Source organism: Sceloporus occidentalis, unplaced genomic scaffold, assembly GCF_023333645.1.
Source record: "Sceloporus occidentalis isolate IW3139 unplaced genomic scaffold, rSceOcc1.0.p SCAF_464, whole genome shotgun sequence".
NCBI lineage: Eukaryota > Metazoa > Chordata > Lepidosauria > Squamata > Phrynosomatidae > Sceloporus > Sceloporus occidentalis.
In genome coordinates this window covers 13,498-33,761 of record NW_028317444.1, presented here as the reverse complement: position 1 = coordinate 33,761, position 20,264 = coordinate 13,498, and the positions used below count along the sequence as shown (strand labels likewise).

Here is a 20,264-nt window from a genome sequence, read left to right as displayed (position 1 = left end):
TGAGATTGGCAGCCAGGGCAACCGAGATCACAAGGGCCCTGCTGCTTACCTATGGGAGGGTCTTTTGTACTGCGCAGAGGAAGCGGAACCCAGCAGTTACGTGAATGTATGTGACATCACATGAGTCTGCGCCATTTCAGCTTCGTCTGTGCAGTACAAGAGAATGCAGAGGGAGGCCGTGCCCTCCTGCTGAAGTCTGAGCAGCATCGAGAGAGCTGTGGTGCAGGTAAGGGGGTGTTTGAGTATACGTGATTGAGGGAATTAATCTGTGAATGTGTGTTTGTGATAGCATGGATGTGTAAGTGGGGGGGGCATGGTACAGGGAGGCTGTAAGTGATGTGCAGACCCCATACTGCTGGCAGCATCAATACACAAGGGGGGCAGCTAGCCAGGTTTCAGCATGTAGTGGCTGGCTTGGCATGATAGGAGTGTGATTGCTAACAGCAACAGCAATCAGTCCCATCATGCCTAGGTTCCAGCGTTTACTGGTTGCTGTTAGCAATCACACTCCTATCATGCCAAGTCATATTGAAGTTTTTGTCCAATTTTGGTGTTAACCACAATTTTATTAAAAGTGATATACCAGAATTGGGCAACTAAATACAAATATTCATTTATATAGGATTGTTGACAGCAATCACACTCCTATCATGCCCAGTCAGCCAGAACATGCTGGAATCTGGGTATGCCTGAGATTGCTCTTAAGAATCAATATATATATTTTGGTGTGCAACTTTTTTATTTTATGGTGTGTGGGATTTTTTATTATTTTTGGGGGTTCATTTTCAGCTTCACACTCTAGATCTAAAGAGATGCATCTTTGAAGAGGACTCAACCGTTTCGCAAAGCATCTCCTGTTGCTTCCACAGGACCTAATAAACATTTAAATGTTTCCAAACGTACCATAGCTACTTGGATCATATCTATCAGGCTTGCCTATTCATCAGCACGCAGGAATCCAGCATCTGTGCCTGTCCACTCAAGCCCCCTCGACCTGCGCTGAATGGTTTTTCAACAAATCTTAAACTACTATGCCTCCATACCTTTCCTCAATGTTAGAGATTTGACTACCTGGCCGGAGAGGACACTGCCTTTGGGTAAAAGTTTGGAAACTGCCATTTCACTCCCATTTTGTTTGTTACGGCTAGCTGTAGTGTCACCAGGGATTGCAGAGAAACGGTAAGTTCTACTTACCGATAGCGGCTGATCCCTGGTGACATGCTCATTCTCTTCCCCCTTGTTCTTTGAATTTTTTTGCCTCCGATTTCCTCAAGTGGTCTTTGTTCACCAGGTGGGGAGGGGTTTTATAATTTGAGTTCTGCCCTATGTCTGGTATAGAGGAGCAGTCTATCTGTAGTGTCACCAGGGATCAGCAGGGAATACTGTAGGGCTGCAACAACTAATCGATAAAATCGATAATCAAAATCGTTGCCAACGAATTTCATTATCGATTAGTTGAATCTATTTTTATCGATTATTAAATGAGGGTTTTTTCAGAGCAAACGCTCTGTAAAATACCCCTCATTATATAATCCGTTTAGTCTGACTCACAGCAGCAGCTCCTGCTTACCAGCCCCTCCCTGTAATCACTGTGACAACTGGCCCCGCCCCCTTCCTTCTCCCAGAAGGCCAGAACCACATGGCTGTGACACATCTAACTAAGTATAAAATTAATATTTGGGCTACTGAAAGTTAGGGGAGGTGGGAGTTAATTTAGGGGCTGTTATGGTTAATGGGGTGTTTAGGGTTCATTTAGGGGCAGTTATGGTTAATGGGGTGTTTAGGGTTCATTTAGGGGCAGTTATGGTTAATGGGGTGTTTAGGGTTAATTTAGGGGCAGCTATGGTTAATGGTGTGTTTAGGGTTAATTTAGGAGCAGCTATGGTTAATGGGGTGTTTAGGGTTAATTTAATGATGAGGACTGAGGGTTAATTTTATTAATTTATTAAAGTTAACTTAAGGTGCAGTTAGAGATAAAGGGGGGCAAACTAAGGGGAATCTAAATCCTGGGGGCAGTGAAGATTAACCCAGTACTTATTTATAAAAGTATGGTCTGTGACTCTGAGGGGACTATGAGATATCTGGGGAGGACGGAGTGACATATCTGGGGGTATAAGGCATATAGGGTATATAAGGCATACGTGGGGAGGGCAGTGTGGCATGTCTGGGGAGGACAGAGTGGTGTATCAGGGTGTATAAGGCAGATCTGGGGCCACAGTGGCATATCTGGGGGTAGAGTGGAGTGGCTTATCTGGGGGTAGAGTGGAGTGGCTTATCTGGGGGTAGAGTGGAGTGGCTTATCTGGGGGTAGAGTGGAGTGGCTTATCTGGGGGTAGAGTGGAGTGGCATATGTGGGGAGGGCAGTGTGGCATGTCTGGGGAGGATGGAGTGGTGTATCGGGGTATAAGGTGTATCAGGCACAGTGGCATATGTGGGGGTAGAGTGGAGTGGCATATGTGGGAGGCAGCGTGGAGTGGCATATGTGGGAGGCAGCGTGGAGTGGCATATGTGGGAGGCAGCGTGGAGTGGCATATGTGGGGGGCAGCGTGGAGTGGCATATGTGGGGGGCAGCGTGGAGTGGCATATGTGGGGGGCAGCGTGGAGTGGCATATGTGGGGGGCAGCGTGGAGTGGCATGTCTGGGAGGCAGCGTGGCAAGCCTGGGCTCAAACTTGCATAAATTGGGGGGGGCTGGTAGCGAAATAAAGGCAAGAAATGCATTTTATCAAAGTTTTTTTTATTATGCTGTTTGTATTTAATATAATTCGTTTATTACATTAGTTTAAATAAATGAAAAATTTACATTCATTTTTTTTATCCGATTAATCAAAAATAATCGGCCAACTAATCGATTATGAAAATAATCGTTAGTTGCAGCCCTAGAATACTGTTTCAAATGCTGGTGTATTTGCTCTTTTCATGCACTAGTTCCACCAAAGTTTGTGGTATTTTATTCTCCCACACACACAAATTGTACTTAAGATATGAATTTGCAGTTCCTGGAAAATGTCTAGGGCTGCAACTAACGATTATTTTCATAATCGATTAGTTGGCCGATTATTTCTTTCGATTAATCGGATAAAAAAAAATGAATGTACATTTTTCATTTATTTAAAATAATTTAATAAACGATGTTAAATGCAAACGCAGAATAAAAAAAAAACTGATAATGCATTTCTTGTCTTTATTTCCCAACCAGCCCCCCCAATTTATGCACATTTGAGCCCAGGCTTGCCACGCTGCCTCCCACATATGCCACTCCACGCTGCCTCCTACATATACCACTACACTCTACCCCCACATATGCTACTGTGCCTGATATGCCTTATACCCCCTGATACACCACTCCATCCTCCCAGACATGCCACGCTGGCCTCCCCACAAATGCCTTATATACCGTATATGCCTTATACCCCCAGATATGTCACTCCATCCTCCCCAGATATGCCTTATACCCCCCAGATATCTCATAGTCCCCTCATAGTCACAGACCTGTTCACAGCACACTGACACCATACTTTTATAAATAAGTACTGGGTTAATCTTCACTGCCCACAGGATTTAGATTCCCCTTACTCTACCCCCCTTTACCTCTATCTGCGCCTTAAGTTAACTTTATTAAATTAACCCTCAGTCCTCATTAAATTAACCCTAAACACCCCATTAACCATAACTACCCCTAAATTAACTCTAAATACCCCATCAAACACAACTACCCTAAAGACCCCCATTAACCACAGCTGCCCCTAAACACCCCATTAACCATAACTACCCCTAAATTAACCCCCACCTCCCCTAACTTTCAGCAGCCCAAATATAAATTTTATACTTACTTAGATGAGTATCACAGCCATGTGGTTCTGGCCTTCTGGGAGAAGGAAGGGGCGGGGCCAGTTGTCACAGTGATTACAGGGAGGGACTGGTAAGTAGGAGCTGCTGCTGTGAGTCAGACTAAACGGATTATATAATGAGGGGTATTTTTCAGAGCATTTGCTCTGAAAAAACCCTCATTTTATAATCGATAAAAATCGATTCAACTAATCGATAATGAAATTCGTTGGCAACTATTTTCATTATCGATTTTATCGATTAGTTGTTGCAGCCCTATATATGTCACTGCCTGTAATAAAATGTATATAGGGCCAAATACAAACTTCAAATAATTGGAACACATATAAATGTATGTGCGTCAAAAATAGGCAGAGTCACTTAGATGCAAACAAAGGTAAAACATTTAATACGAACAAAAATAGACGAAGAATATAAAAAGTAGATAACAAAAATACGAAACAAGTCTTACAAAAACTCGGAGAGGAATTTAGTTCATGACATCTGTCCTATGCATTCCTGAGGATGGAGGGAGGGAGTGTTGGGACGTGAAGAGTCCGTGGATGGCAAGTACATCTTCTCTCGACCTCTCTTCCCATGCCTCTCCATGTCTTACAAAAGCCTAGCTTATATGTGGATTGGATAGTGATGTCAGGGTATTGGTCTTCACCTAATTGAGTAAACATGCTCACTAAGATCTTTACACGTCGAGACCCTATTTTAGGTGGTGGCTGTACGCATACTGTAATGCCCTTTTAGAGTTACAACTATACCCTGCATTAGCAAGTTACTATCCTATCTATAGAATGCCTGTTCAGCAAATCCTTCATTCCATATCTTAAGGTCAAGGAAACCTTGAAGCCTATCATTGAACTATTGCCTATACCAATAATTATATATGGTCCATTTCTTAATTGAGGTTTATTAGAATCTTTTACACTGCCAAACATCCCAATACGTGGTCAACAGTACAGTGATACCACCCATGCATAGTTTTGGGAGTTTGAGTGACAACTGGTGAGCTCTGCAACACAAAAAGGCCTGCACATCCACGGAAGACAACAGTGGTAAATTGTAGGATTATTTTTTCATGGCAAAGAAAACACCTTCACATCCAGTCAAGTGAACACTCTTCAGGAGGTAGGCATATCACTGTTAAGAGAAGACTTTACAATGGAGGCTGTGTGATGGCATGGCATCCAAAGGCATAGTGTTTATGATGTAAAAAGCCACCAACTGAATTCTGAAGTGCATAGGGATATATTGTCTGCTTTGATTCAGCCTTATTCTGCAAAGTTGACTGGACGGTGGTTTGCTTTACAGATGGATAGTGACCCAAATTTTTTTTTTTTGAGGGAAAGCAACCCATTTCTAATGCAAAGTCTAATATTCTGCAATGGCCAAATCAATAAACCGACTTCAACCCAATCGAGCATGCATTCAACTTGAGAAGGACAAAACTGAAGACAGCTGCAGTAAATCCTGGCAAATCACAAAGGAGGAAACCCAGCATTTGTCCATCAAGCAGTAGTTTTGACTTCAAGCAGTAGTTGACTGGAAACTGTTTCTCAACAGTACTAAAAATACATCTAAGCTCCTGAAATAAGGGGACTGTATGAAAATGTTTTTTATACATTTTAACATACTCTTATTTTATATAAATTTTAATATATATAAAGGACAGTTATTGGTAAGCTGGATTCCATGGACTTGCATGGTTGAATGCAGTATCTACTGAGTTCTCGTGTGTTTATTTTTTTTTATTTTTTGTTTTGATGGGCTCAGCCATCCTGCTCGCTATGGCGCTTTTGGTCGTACTCCGACGTGTTCAGTGCGTCCTGGAGTAGGTTTTCAGTGTCGCCGAATGCCTCGATATCGAGGCGTTTCAGCAATATAGTTTGAGCTCTTTTAAAGCAGGCGTCCATATTGTATATGTTGCACGCGGACACTCCAGAGATGGGTTACCTGGGGCCCCTGGAGCAAATTTCTGTGTTGCCTTGACATTGAGGAATTGTTGCTGCAACATGGTTTTAGGGAAGGAAGCATTCACGTCACAGACTAGATGTTCCCAATGGCTCTCATCCACTATCATGTCTGACTCTATCCTTATGATGCCTGGGGGTATTCCTATGTTTTTTTTGGAAGTTTTTCAAAATCTACAAACTGTCATAATATGACCAGTGAATTTTTATTCACACCATTTAATTTTCTCCATAGACTTCCAGATGGACTGACTCGTAGAGGGGATATTAACCTGTTAATGCTTGGTGACCCTGGAACAGCAAAGTCCCAGCTGTTGAAATTTGTGGAAAGGTGCTCTCCTATTGGGGTAAGAACAGTGCAGATTGCTAATGGTGCATGCCATCTACTGCAGATTTGCTTCATGAATATTTAAATGTTTTGTGAAGTGTGTGGAAGCAAAGATGCACCACTTTTTCCTGCCCATTCAACTGATTACAATAGAAGTACAGTAGCAAAACATGTTATGAGGGTACATTAAGCAAAGTCCACACTGTACTAGTTGTGAGATCACCTATTTAAATGGTATTTCTGCTGTTTATCTCCCATGTCTCTTGTAGGTTTATACTTCAGGGAAAGGCAGTAGTGCAGCTGGTCTAACTGCTTCTGTCATGAGGGATCCTGTGTCCCGTAACTTCATTATGGAGGGCGGTGCTATGGTGCTCGCAGATGGAGGTGTAGTTTGCATTGATGAGTTTGATAAGGTAATAAGGAAAACCTGTTTAGTCGCCTGTATATCAAATAGTGTGCTTTATTATTTCTTTACGGATCGCTTAATACGAAACAAATATTCAAGGGGTATGACAAGACTTGATAAACTGATACATTAGGTGGCGAGCCCTGCTCACAATCTTGAGGGAATGGGGTGAGGACAAACGAAGCACAGAAAAAGGGTGAGGGGTAGTGTGGTGGCTGTATCAGTGACAGGAAAATTCTCGCAGCTAAAGATGGTATGCTTCTCTGAAGAAGTGAGTTTTGAGACGTTTCTTGAATGTTGGGAGGGATGGTGAATGCTGAAGGTTCGGTGGAAGTAGATTCCAGAGATATGGTGCAGCCCGAGTGCAGTCTTGTAGACGGAAAAAGGAAGAGGTGATAAGGGACATGCGATGGAGAGAGATCTGGAGAAGATGGGTAGATTTGGGTATCATCTGCATATAGATGGTCCCGGAGGCCAAATTAGTTGATTGGTTTGCCAAGAGATGAAGTATAAAGAGAACAGTTGAGGGCCAAGGACTGAACCTTGGGGGATGCAAAGCGGAAGGGGTGCCCTTATGAAAAATTACTGCAGTTTTTTCTGAATTAATAATGCGTTTTTTTTTGGACATGAAAAAACTGCACTATTACTGCACTATTTTGCAAACCTACAGTTGTACTTCAATGCACTGTAGCTTTATTGCATTTCAGTGCATTGAAGTACAACTGTAGGTTTGCAATATAATGATGTAATACTGCAGTAAAAGTGCAGTGTTGCAGTTTTTTCATGTCCAAAAAACTGCAGTATTACTTCAGAAAAAAACTGCAGTAATTTTTCGTAATGGTGATGTCTTGCCAAAGAAGCTGACAGAAGAAACTGTTGCATAAAACAAATGAGACAAAATGGTTAGACAGATATGAGGAGATCAAGGAGGGAGCTGTATCTCAAATGCCTGTAGAAGCAAGTCGGTAAAGAAGATGGTGATCAACAGTATCAAAAGCAGCAGAGAGATCCAAGAGTATTAGAATGGAGAAGTGATATTTTGCTTTGGCAGAGAGCAAGTCATTGGAGACTTTTAGAGCAGTTTCAGTAGAGTGGAGGGGTTGGAAACAGACTGTCTAACCTTGCGTAATGCCATTGCCATTTGTTATGTCGGCCGCACTGCCAAGTATCTAAACACCAACTTAAAAGGCGGATTATGTGAATTTTAATTAAAAAATTTGACCTCTTTCCAGATGCGTGAAGATGACAGGGTTGCAATACATGAGGCGATGGAACAGCAAACTATATCTATTGCAAAAGCGGGTATCACTACTACCTTGAACTCACGATGTTCTGTGCTAGCAGCTGCCAACTCTGTGTATGGGCGATGGGATGATACTAAAGGGGAGGAGAACATTGATTTTATGCCCACCATCCTTTCTAGGTTTGATATGATCTTCATAGTAAAGGATGAGCACAATGAACAGAGAGACATGGTAAGTGCAAACATAGGACTTTAGCCTCCCACTTTTGTTTTATAGTACAATTCACATTCTTAAACTGTTATAATCCAGAACAGACCCAAAGGAAAATAAGATTATGTAAAAATGTTATAGATAACGCAATGATCTGGTTATGATGTAACATTGTGTAAGTAAGCTAACAGTCCTTATGTAATTCATATGCTATGTTACATTGTGTTGTGCATTGGCGTATGGGCCCACTAGTGTCTTACAAGCATTAGTACTGTACATTCTATTGTGGAAATTTCCTGCTGTATGTATTGGTTACAGAACAGCCAAATGCACTTTACAGGGAGACTGAATCATTAGCCATAACATTATGACCACTGACGGCAAGTGATGGCTGGGTCAAAGCATATCCAGTTTTGAGACACGGTAGAGGTACCATATTTCAATTTAACCACATAAAACTATATATTCAAAAACACAGCACAGGGTGTCCAGTTAGGGGCATATACCGACTTCAAGAACATGCCGCTTACACCAACTTTGGAAGATGCTGGTGTGGTATAACATGTTTTTTCACATCCGCTTTGCCATTGCACCATGTTTTTTGAGGTGGGTATTTGAAGTGCAACACCCAAACTACAGCAATAACCCTCAGTGGTAAATCATGTTTCTCAGAGGCTATGGGGTGAAAATTTGACTGGCCTTAACCCCTTCAGTACCGGGACGTACCTGGTACTTCCTGGTTAACAGTCACTGGTAGCCCGGGACGTACCACGTACGTCTTCTCCAAAAAACGCCCCCACATTACCACAATCGCGGTGATCGTGGGGGCGCTGCTGCTGCTGTCTGCCCAGGACTCCTGGGCAGACAGCACAGCCTGTCTAAGACCGCCCCCAAGCCTACGATCGCTCCCATGGAGTGATTTTGTAGGCAGAGACAGCGATTGCAGAAAAATCTGCAATCGCGGTTTCAGCTGCCACAGGCAGCTTCAGGGAAGGGGGGGGGTTGAATGGGTCACCACACAAGTGTGGGGACCTGATCCAACACCCCCCTGCTGCCTGATCGCTCCATGAGAACGTCAGTGCAGCGTTAACCCCTTCAATGCCGCGATCGCGGCATTGAATGCCGCAGCGGCGGCATTGAAGGGGTTAATTCCCGTTTTGTAGGGGGCTCTGCTGGTGGTGGTCTGCCTGGAAGCCCAGGCAGACCAGCAACAGCAAAAACGACCCCCCAGAAGTCCTCTGATCAGTCCTGTAGGACTGATCAGAGAGACTCCTCCACTACAATCTCCAGTCTATTGGAGATTGTGTCCCAGCTGCCAGAGGCAGCTTCAGGGACAGGGAGACAGGGTTCTTTGGTCTCATGTGGAGACCAGATCCCCCCACCCTTCCTCAGTTAACCCCTACCCCACCTCTTCCTCAATTAACCCCTTCAATGCTGCGATTGTGTATGACCCCCATCACAGCATTGCAGGGGTTAATATTAGTCCCCACAAGCTTGTGGGGACTAAATATCAGTCAATGCTGTGCTTCAATGGAGCATCAGCATTGAAAGAGTTAAAAAAAAAAAAAAAAAAAATGTAAAAAAAATTTGTAAAAAAAATATAAATTAAAAAAATAAACAACAAAAACAGCACTGACCTGAAAGTCCAGGGTGCTTCCAGGTTAAATGCTGGGCTGATCAGATCGCTCCTGGCCAATAGGAGTGATCGGATCATTATGGCAGCCCACGGATGACCCTGCTCTACAAAGAGAGGGGTCATCTAGGGTAATAATGAAAAAACACAAATTAATAAATGAAATCATAATTATTACCTGATCACTTGTCGGTGACATTTTAAGTCGCTGATTATTGATCGGTCTCCCTGATTGATGTCAGCGGCCTAAACCTGTCACTTACAAGTAATCTGATGGGAAAAAAAATATTTAAAAAAAATGTAAATGCGCATGTTCCAGTTTTGCCCTGATAGCTTCCTCAAAAAGTGCATGAACCATGCATGTGAGGTCTTGTTGGAATCAGGGGATCTTGGTGAACAAAATGTGGTGTTTTCTTCCACTGTTGCACTTATGGTGTGCAAGAAATTCAGTGCAACATTGAAATGTATGCGTTAAAAAAGCAGTAAAATAATTTCCCTGTGAAGTTTGGCAGACATAAGTGAAGAAATGGCTAGCTGAAAACTGTCAAAACTACCCTAGTTGAACACCTTGACTTGTCTACTGTTCATAAATATATACTTTTATGGGGTAATTTACAGTGGGGGGCTTCCAAAATGTCCCAAATGGGATATGGGCCCAGGAAACCAATTTCTGAAAATTCCAAATGTGAAAACTAAAATGCGCATGTTCCAGTTTTGCCCTCATAGCTTCCTCAAAAAATGCATGAACCATGCATGTGAGGCCTTGTTGGAACCGGGGGATGTTGGTGAACACACATATTCTATACAAAATATAATATGAAATCTAAAGCAACATTGCAACATATGCAAAAAAAATATAAAAATACCTCAAAATTTGGCAGCAATTGGCGATAAAATCCCTGTTTGAAAAGTGTCAAAACGACCCTAGTTGTACACCTTGACTTATCTACTTTTCATAAACATAATTTTGGGGGGATAATCAGTATCTGTGACAACTATTGCAGTTATTAGACTACCATGCCAAATTTGAAAAAAATTACATTTCAAAAACGTGATGCATGCCTTGCAATATTTGCCCTATACTTGTCAAAATAGATAAAAATCCTGGCCATGTTGGGTGGTTTCCAAATCAGGACAACTTAATGAATATATTTGCGATAATTTTTTCCCATTGGTTCAATGTGTGTACAATTTGTATGTATACAAAACTGTAAAAAAAAATGCGTTCATTTTTTCCCCACTTTTTCCAGTTTATTTCAAACAAAACAATGTACTACCCAGCTTAATATGGTTTCAAATGAAAGCCCTACTTGTGCTGAAAAAAACAATATATGATTTGTGTGGGTGCACCAATTGATAAGAGAGAAATTACAGTTGAAGAAAGACATGGCAAAAACACAAAAACGGCTCCGGTCCTTTAGCGACACGTTAGTATCAAAATCCCGGTCCTGAAGGGGTTAATATATTGAGAGATTTTTTGGTATACGAAAAGAGATGGCATGAGCTCTTCTCAACACTCTGAGCTTGGTCCTTAGTAAAATTCTTTTCTCATTGGAACTACCGTATTTGCTCGATTATAAGACGACCCTGATTATAAGACGACCCCCCAAAATCTGAATATTAACTTAGGAAAAAAAGAAAAAGCCTGAATATAAGACGACCCTAAAGGAAAAAAAGTTTTACCAGTAAATGTTAATTCATGTAAACTATTTTTTTTAAATAAAAGCTATGATTGAGAAAAATATTTTTTTTTGTTTTTATTTCCTTGTATTTTCCAACCTGTCCCCCAGTTACGCACATCTGCCCCAAGGCTTGCCACACCAATATGGCACTGTGGCCCATGATATGCCTTTTAACCCTCTATATGCCACTGTGCCCCATGGTATGCCTTTTGACCTCCTATGTGCCACTCTGCCTCCAGAAATGCCTTATACCCCTATATGCCACTCTGGCATTTAGGGGGTTAAAAGGCATATTATGGGGCAGAGTGGCATATAGGGAGGTATAAGGCATTTCAGGAGGCAGAGTGCTCTATTAAATGCCCCCTTAATGCCACTATGCCTCCTGAAATGCCTTATACCTCCCTATATGCCACTCTGCCCCATAATATGCATTTTAACCCCCTAAGTGCCAGAGTGGCATATAGGGGTATAAGGCATTCCAGAAATGCCCTATGCCCCCATTTAACACACACACACACACACACACACACACACGGCTTCCAATTTCCTGCTGTATTGCCGGGGCAGCGGGTTGACGTCTCCTTCCACTGCAGCCGGAAGGAGGTGGAGTTGGCAGCGGGGGTTTGTCTGCGTCCGTCGCGGATACCTTCCCCGGCTGTCAGAGATCAGAGTTCCCCTGATCTCTGACAGTCGGGGAAGGTATCCGCGACGGACGCAGACAACCCCTGCTGCTAGCCACACCTCCTTCCGGCTGCAGCGGACGTTGTCTACGCAAATCGCTTAGACGTCAACCCGCTGCCCCGGCAATACAGCAGGAAGCACCGGTAAGTGTGTGTGGGGGGTGTGGGGTGTGTGTGTGGGGTGTGTGGGGTGGGAGACAGGAGGATCCAGGTCCCCTGCAGCGGTGCGGGGGATCTGGATCTTGGTCTCATAATCAGACCTCTATTTGAGGTCTGATTAGAAGACGACCCCGATTAGAAGACGAGGGGTATTTTTCAGAGCATTTGCTCTGAAAAAAACCTCGTCTTATAATCGAGCAAATACGGTACTTCAGAATTTCCAATAAATGAAAGGATAAGGTTCTAAAAATCTTACTAATCATGCAAATATTGCAGACCTAAATTTAGATAAATGGTATAAAGACATTTTGAAAAGAATTGATGACCTTATGGTGGCACGTTAAGCCATTCCCTTTGTTGATTGCAGAATTTCCTTCGCTCCAAGGGGAAGTGTTTATGCATCTACTCATTAAGGGGTGCCTTTTGAAACATTTATGCTGTGATACTATTGACATAGTGAAAAAAACGCAAAAAGCTATGCTTTAAAAGGAACAGAGAATTACTTTCATTATCCATTGAAATATTAAGTAATGATATAAAGAATCGACCTAAAGCAATAGATAGATGGGAGCAAGAATTGGGCATCGAAATTGCGCAGAAAAATTGGAGAAAGGCTTTCCAGAATACCTGGAATAAAATTGTGGGATGTCTGAGTTTAGTTGAATTGCAAGTACAAACGGCTGGGGACCGTATGTACTTAGTCCCCAGTCGTTTGTCCAAAATGTATGCAGATCATTCTAATATTTGCTGGAGATGTGAACGCCAGATAGATCTATTCCATACCTGGTGGTGATGTGGACCTATACAGACTTTGGAATATGACTATAAAACATTTCTTAGATTTTACTAAGATCCAACTGCCTCTAAAACCTGAAACTATTTTATTCCATTTAGACGATTTACAACTTACTATACACTTCTTGATGGCAGCTAAGATCTTGATCGCTAGAAACTGGAGACCCCCCCCCCCCTTATACCAACGTGGCAGGCATTTAAGAAGCAGTTAGTTTTTCAATTAAAAATGGAAAAAGGAATCGCAAAACACCAATCCACATCTCCCGAGCTGAGCAAAAAATGGAATCCGTGGATTCATCTATTATCCCAAGATGAGCAAACATAAGATACAAAAATTAACCCATAAAAATACAATTTAGTTTATAAATTTTTATTAGATATCCAAGATCTTCACAGAACCCTGTCGCCTTGCTGAGTAGTCCTCCGAACAATGTGTATTGTACTGTGATAGTTTTTGTATGTTCTAGGTATAAATATCCCGTGTAATGGTATAGAGGAGAAATGTTATCTTTGATTACCTATATATATATTTATATATATATCACACTTTCAAAAAGGTCAGCACTCCAGGTCTTTAAATAGACAATTTCATTTTATTCAAAGTCAAGTCGACGTTTCAGTCATTACTGACTTTCATGTCCTGATGAAAGTCAGTAATGACTGAAACGTCGACTTGACTTTGAATAAAATGAAATTGTCTATTTAAAGACCTGGAGTGCTGACCTTCTTTTTGAAAGTGTTTTACATGGAAACTGCTGGTTACTAGCACCGGGCTTGGAATATTTGGAATGGTGTGCAATGGACTCTGAGTAAATATATATATATGTATGTATGTATGTAAACACTGCAGGGTATTGGAATGTAAGATCTTTTTACGTCTGTTTATGTGAAAAAAGCCAAAAGAGTAATCTGAAAAAATTCCATGTCTTACACTCAAGCACATAGATACTGCAATGACATGGGATGTCGGTGTTGCGTAGTCATGAGTGCAAAGAGGTTTCAACTTTAGTTACAGCAGAAACAAGAAGACACACCTCATGCTTTTGGGTGTAAGAACAACCCCTAACATCAAAATCCCATAAACTGTATATTCTCCAAAAGCACACAGCCTGAGTACCTCAGGAGATTGAGCTTTCTGTTTCTTGCATGTCAGTGTGGATATCAGGATTTCCTTTTTTCTCTTGCCGGAGTTTCTTCCATGGTTTTAGGGCTACTTTTTTTGGTTGTGATTTTAGCCTTTTAGAACCAAATAGCATGCAAATTAACTATTCGCTAGGTAATTATACATAGGGGTTCGCGTATAGTGTAAGGTAGCACCAGGGTACTGTTGATAGTGATAGTATTAAGTACTGTACAGTGTTAGGATAGGTGTGGTCAGGGTCGATCCCTGGCTATTGATAGACAAGACTGATCAGTGACGTAAAGTGGTAGTGGTTACTAGGTTAAAAATGTCAGTTTTTTTTATATAAAGTATATTGGCCCAGCAGTGCCCCGAGATCATTATTGACCATGATGCGTGGTTTTTATGGGGCTTATGAGACCCTTGTGCATGTGCTTTTGGTGATGGCACACTTTTATCGGTGACTGGCTGTTTCAGCACCTATCTTTCGCTCAGAGCAGATGAGCTGTACATTTCAGCCCTTGAGCTGCATTGTTTTAACCCTAATCTCGATATTGGGGTCCCTTAGTCTGTGGCCAAATTACTTGCCCCGCAATAATGTTACTCTCCAAGACAGGGATGCTTTATTAAAATGCCTATATTGCTCACCACTTAGCTAAATTGTGGTACTGCAACACTTCTGTAAGCCACTGAGACCTCAAAAGTACAACTCTTTATCTGCCATATTCCTGGGCTGTATAATGCCTTTATAAGTGGTTTACTTACCTGTGTGGGAACTTTGCATCTAACTTTTGTTGCAAAATTTATGAATCAAATCTTTTTTTTTTTTTTTCGTTTTTTCTTTATAGACCCTGGCCAAGCACGTGATGAATGTACATCTTAGCGCACGGACACAGACTCATTCTGTGGAGGGAGAAATTGAGCTTGCAACGTTAAAGAAATACATTGCGTATTGCAGAACGTGAGTGTTCATGCGTAGTTTAGTCTAATGATACAAAAGATGAGATGCAGTATTGTAGGTATGGTCCAATAATTGAATGTATAATATAATTTGTTGGATAATGGCTAAATTAAATGGGAATCTGGCAAAATATCAAAGTATTGGTACAGGAGGTAGACATGCACAATAAAAACAGTTTGCTAGTTCTAATTAGAAGATGAAAGCATTTGCAATCATTTACTTTTTTTTTTTTTTTTTTTTGTTCCTTTACACAGAAAATGTGGCCCAAGGCTGTCTGCTGAAGCAGCAGAGAAGCTAAAAAACCGTTATATTCTCATGCGTAGTGGTGCTCGGGAGCATGAGAGAGAGAGTGAGAAGAGATCCAGTATTCCCATCACAGTCAGGTAGTTTCTTGATATGTAATAAGATAATGGAATTAGTCTGTTTTTTAATATTTTGATTGTGGTGCTACTGCATACTGTAATGCTTGTCACCCAATGTGAGGTGTTAATACTTAACCTTTGCTATGTGCCTTTCCTCAACCTGTCTTATAAGAGTGGTGATCTGTACCTGTTACGGTACTGGTGATGTTTTCAAATTCTGTTTTTAGTCTTTAGGAAGCCTTAATAGCATTTTCTCCCTTTGTGCATTCATTTATGCATGTTTACCTTCAATTAGTTATGAGCCTACGATTGGGGTGCTTAACCCCCTTCGTTTTGCCAAAATTGATTCCGCATTGATGGTACCCATGGAGCGTACCTAGTGTGTAAATTAGTTCTTGTGAGCCCCGAACCAACCACTCTTTAATAGACATCTTTGCCATTACTGTAAAGATGAGGATGCTGGGGCCTTGCTGGCATCCTACTGGTAGGGTCCGAAGTGTATGATGCAAGGACGCTTAATAGCCCTGGCCTCCAAAGAAGACAAACTTTGAAACCAAACGAAACTTGACACAAATTGTTTTCCTTGAACACAAACTGACACTAACCTATTTTTAGACCTGATAGTAGCCTGAAGGGAACTGTCAAGTGCCTTTAATAAAGGTCTTGTGCTCCTTCACATACAAGAAACACCTCTTCCAGGAAAAGGGCAATAAATGTGGTAGTCTACTAGCATGCACCCTTAGGAAACACAATGTCTTTCAGAGATTGCTTCCTCAGACTGTGTAGGCACATAAGTTGAAGCACTGTCAAATTATTTCCTCTGCCTTCATTTTTTTTACGCTAGTTGTGATGGTTTCCACTACAAGATTGTGTGTGTGTGTGTATATATATATATATATGTATGTGTATTTACATGTAAATGTGGAACTCTTACAGGCAATTGGAAGCAATTGTAAGAATCTCAGAATCTCTCAGTAAGATGAAACTGCAGCCATTTGCCACTGAGGTGGATGTTGAGGAGGCACTGCGTCTGTTCCAGGTGTCCACATTGGATGCTGCCATGTCAGGAAACCTTTCTGGTATAGACTTTTGGAAAATGTTAATGAAACTAAAAATGTGAAATAAAATAGATTTTGACGCCTCTCTAACTTTTTTGAGGTGTGGAAGGATTCACTACTCAAGAAGACCAAGAGATGCTGTCCCGCATTGAGAAGCAGCTGAAGAGGAGATTTGCTATAGGGTCCCAGGTGTCTGAGCACAGCATTATCCAGGATTTTCTAAAACAGGTGAGGAAGGATGGGTTGTTTAATGACTAATAATGCCACAGTAATGCTTAGTGTTTTTTTTTTTTGTTTGTTTGTTTTTTTATCCCTTCAAGACAGCCCGTATATGCACCGGCTGCGTTTTAACTACAATGGGAAGCTTTGCAGCATCCACGGAAACCTCCCAAGTGAGGCTAGCCATGGACATTGGGTCGGCCACACCCGGGGGGGGGGGGGCGGGGGCTTTCCTCCCAATCAACAAAGATGACAGCGGACGGCTAAAACAGCTTAGGAAGCGACCAATAATTGCTAATCTGTTTTGCTGACATGCCCCAATATTAAGGCATTCAGCAACACAACCTCCTACTTTGATCGCCTTGTAATTGCTCCAAAGAGCAAGCACCATCAGTGAGTAACATTGCGGTCAACTCACAAGATGGGCGTGCCAAATGGAAAGCTAACTTGTTAAGAGGGTTTATCCTGCAAGTTCAATACAGCGAATGGAGCCCAGTTTAATCACAATATGATTAGAAAATTAATAAATAAAACATTTGGTATCATGTAAAAATTCTGCACTGATGTCGCCATCAGGGGAACCACCCACCAATTGTTTTTATAGTAAATTAGATATAAAAATAATGGTATGTAAAAGCCCTGCTTGTTGTGGGGAAAAAAACTATATATATTTGCCTTTGTCCCAAAGTGTACTACAAATAAAAAGAAAAAAAAATCTTGCTGTTCAGGGGTTAGTTTACAAGGTTTACATACTAGATTTTTCTTAAATATGGGGCGCAGAGTATGGGCGCAGTAACAAAGGGAAAAATCAAAATAGTGTAATATTGTCAATTGTGTAACTGCACGTGTAAAAAGTAAGTTCCACTCACACTTTAGATAGGAATATCAGGCCCATCTGAAGGTTCTTTATAAAACTTTTTATTCTTCGTAAAAGTCTAAAGTGAGTGGAACTTACACACTTTTTACACGTGCAGTTGCACAATTGGCAATTACACTATTTTGATTTTTCCCTTTGTCATTGCGCCCCTACCCTGGACATATTTTTACTATCACACTGAGGAAGAGTGAAATTCGGGAAGCAGCAGTTGGAAGTATTACTAATATATCTTGCACTTTTATACACGAGTTGGTGGGGACCACACATTCTTTAGATTTTTCTTAAAGCATTTTTCCTCTAAAGAACCTGCACAATCCACTTGAATCTGTGCCTTGCAGAATGTTTAAGATCAGATTGACTTTAGCTTGCAATATATTTTTTTTCTTACAGAAATATCCTGAACATGCAATTCACAAAGTACTACACCTAATGATGAGACGTGGAGAAATACAACACCGTTTACAACGCAAAGTCCTTTATCGGATAAAGTAGTACTCTAACAGCAAGCCATACACAATTTAGTTGTAACTTTACGATATTTCTTGTGTATTGAGTATTTTGCAGTTTAATCCTTATGGGAAGCAGCCTGACCAAATTCGTTTTTAGCAGCAGATTGTGCATCTACACTGTAGTTCTTTTGTAGAGACCACTGCTACTTATTCAGATGGAAAATTAATCTACAGCACTAGATGTAATCATTGCAGCCATAATCTCTAGCTTGTAAAAGGGTTTTTTGTCTGTATTGTATAGGTCCAAATGGTATACTCGGACTATATGACAAAGCAAACTGCATAACTAATTTTTCAATATTTTGTGATAAAACGGCAAGCTCCTATAAGAAATGTTACAAAACTACAGGTGGCCTGTAATGTTTCTGGTTATGAAATAAGTATTGTACTGTAATTTTCTGAATAAATGCAGCATTCAAAATGTCTCCAACAGCAAACAAGCTCCACACTGTGTACACTCTAACATCAAACAAGCTCCACAGAGTGCACATGCTTTGTAGATCTATATCTTACAATGGTCTGAAGTTTTGTCGTGACTCAAACACTTGTGAAACGGTAGTCTATCTTGAAACAAAAGTTTATAGATTGACATCTCATAACATGCTGACAGGTTTTGTACGTGTGAGCTCTAAGGTACAGAAATACACCCCCCACCATGACAAGGTATTGGCAGCCACACAGCATTTCATATAGAAGCGAGTTCAATGATGGCACTTTAATGTCTCACATTGGCAAAGCATACTATGCAGACTCCATGATACCTTCCATATTAAATATTGAGGCACATAAAATAACATGTTATTGAATAGAACAAATATTTCACTGCCATCCCAGGTGACACTATGGATAGACTCCAGACGCCTCCTCTGTACCTGAGATGGGGCAGGACTTGAAAAGCCCCTCCACTCCCAGATAGCCCAGTTTTGTTTTTTTCCCCTGCCCTACATCAAGTAAGGTGGACTCGTCACTAGCTTGTCAGGGTGGCTTGTACGTCACGGAGCTCCATGGCGACGGTGGTTCTGTGGCTTCCGGTTGGGAGCTTTATGCGTTTCTGGTAGGGCGTTTCAAGCTTTGTTTCCATGTAATCTGAAAATGTCACTGCTGTTGCAGCTTGATTGCAGGCTATTTAAACAGGGAAGTAGAAAATTGTTGTTTTCAGTTCCTGCTGTTTTGTTCTGTAGGTTGCTGTTGTATCCTGGATTAACATGTCTGCTCCTGATAATTCTGAGCCCCCCTCTATTAAGGACAAGCCTAACACAGCTTTAACCCCTTCAATCCCAGGGGGTTTTGGTACCTCAAGTCCCAGAGCAATTTTGCCATTTTTGCGCTTCAGCGATTATTCTCGTTTCCTGTGAATAGTGTACCCATGTAAACTATATATTGTTTTTTCAAGGAGATATAGAGCTTTCTTTTGATACCATAGTTGGATGATTAGCTGAAAATTTAGAATGAGAAATTTAGTAAGAACTAGCGAATTCTTTTTTAAATTTTTTCCCTCTGAATCCTCACAAAATTAGTTAAACTTCGAGGGGATTTTCCATTACTTTATCAATTCAGGTGTCCTGATTTCAGAAATGCCTAATTTATATAGATTTTCCATACTTTCCCAGCGCCAGGGAACATACTATAAGGTGTACATTTTTTGTAGAATTTTTATGCTTATGGCTTAACGGATTTGGTTGTTGTGAACGGGGGCAGGAGGGTTATACTGGGTAGATGTTATGCTAGGACAATGGGATGTAAGGCTTTTAAAATTGTTTATTATAATATATAAGTTAGAGGTCCTCAATTACATCACTTAGCTCACTAAACTATTTTTTAAATGAATACGTTTTTCTTTTTCTCCTTCTGTTTCAGGACGGGAGGGGGGTGAGACATGGTTTCTCACTCCCCTCCCCCCGATCCCCCTTCCCTGATCACACTGTAGGTGTGATCTATGCAGGTCCTCACAGAAATGCATAGAGACCGCAGCGTCTGTGCTTCATCAGAGGACAGGATATCCCTTGCGGCTTTCATGCCGGAAGCTGTTACATCAGATCAGACAGCAGAAAGCCAGCGGGGAGTCCAGGCTGTCAGACAGCCTGATCTCCTGTGCAGTGGCAGGAATGTGTCCCTGACACTGCAAGAAGGGCTGGATGTACCGGTACGTCCATAGGGGATTGAAGGGGTTAAATATCTTGGGCATGGAGTTCACCAGAGCTTCACAGGTTGT

The 20,264-nt window shown here is 41.4% G+C and overlaps 1 protein-coding gene across 1 annotated transcript in view; it reads left to right on the top strand.

Moving 5' to 3' along the window:
* The window catches only part of LOC149271749 (DNA replication licensing factor mcm5), a 38,995-nt gene extending 20,960 nt beyond the window's left edge, over nucleotides 1-18,035 (top strand). The window contains exons 8-15 of the mRNA XM_089507148.1: nucleotides 6,045-6,156; nucleotides 6,407-6,550; nucleotides 7,776-8,018; nucleotides 14,915-15,027; nucleotides 15,282-15,410; nucleotides 16,326-16,468; nucleotides 16,548-16,675; nucleotides 17,934-18,035. Of these exons, the coding sequence (XP_089363274.1) occupies nucleotides 6,045-6,156; nucleotides 6,407-6,550; nucleotides 7,776-8,018; nucleotides 14,915-15,027; nucleotides 15,282-15,410; nucleotides 16,326-16,468; nucleotides 16,548-16,675; nucleotides 17,934-18,035 (1,114 nt within the window). The remainder of the gene's footprint in view (nucleotides 1-6,044; nucleotides 6,157-6,406; nucleotides 6,551-7,775; nucleotides 8,019-14,914; nucleotides 15,028-15,281; nucleotides 15,411-16,325; nucleotides 16,469-16,547; nucleotides 16,676-17,933) is intronic.
* The last annotated feature ends 2,229 nt before the right edge of the window (nucleotides 18,036-20,264 follow it).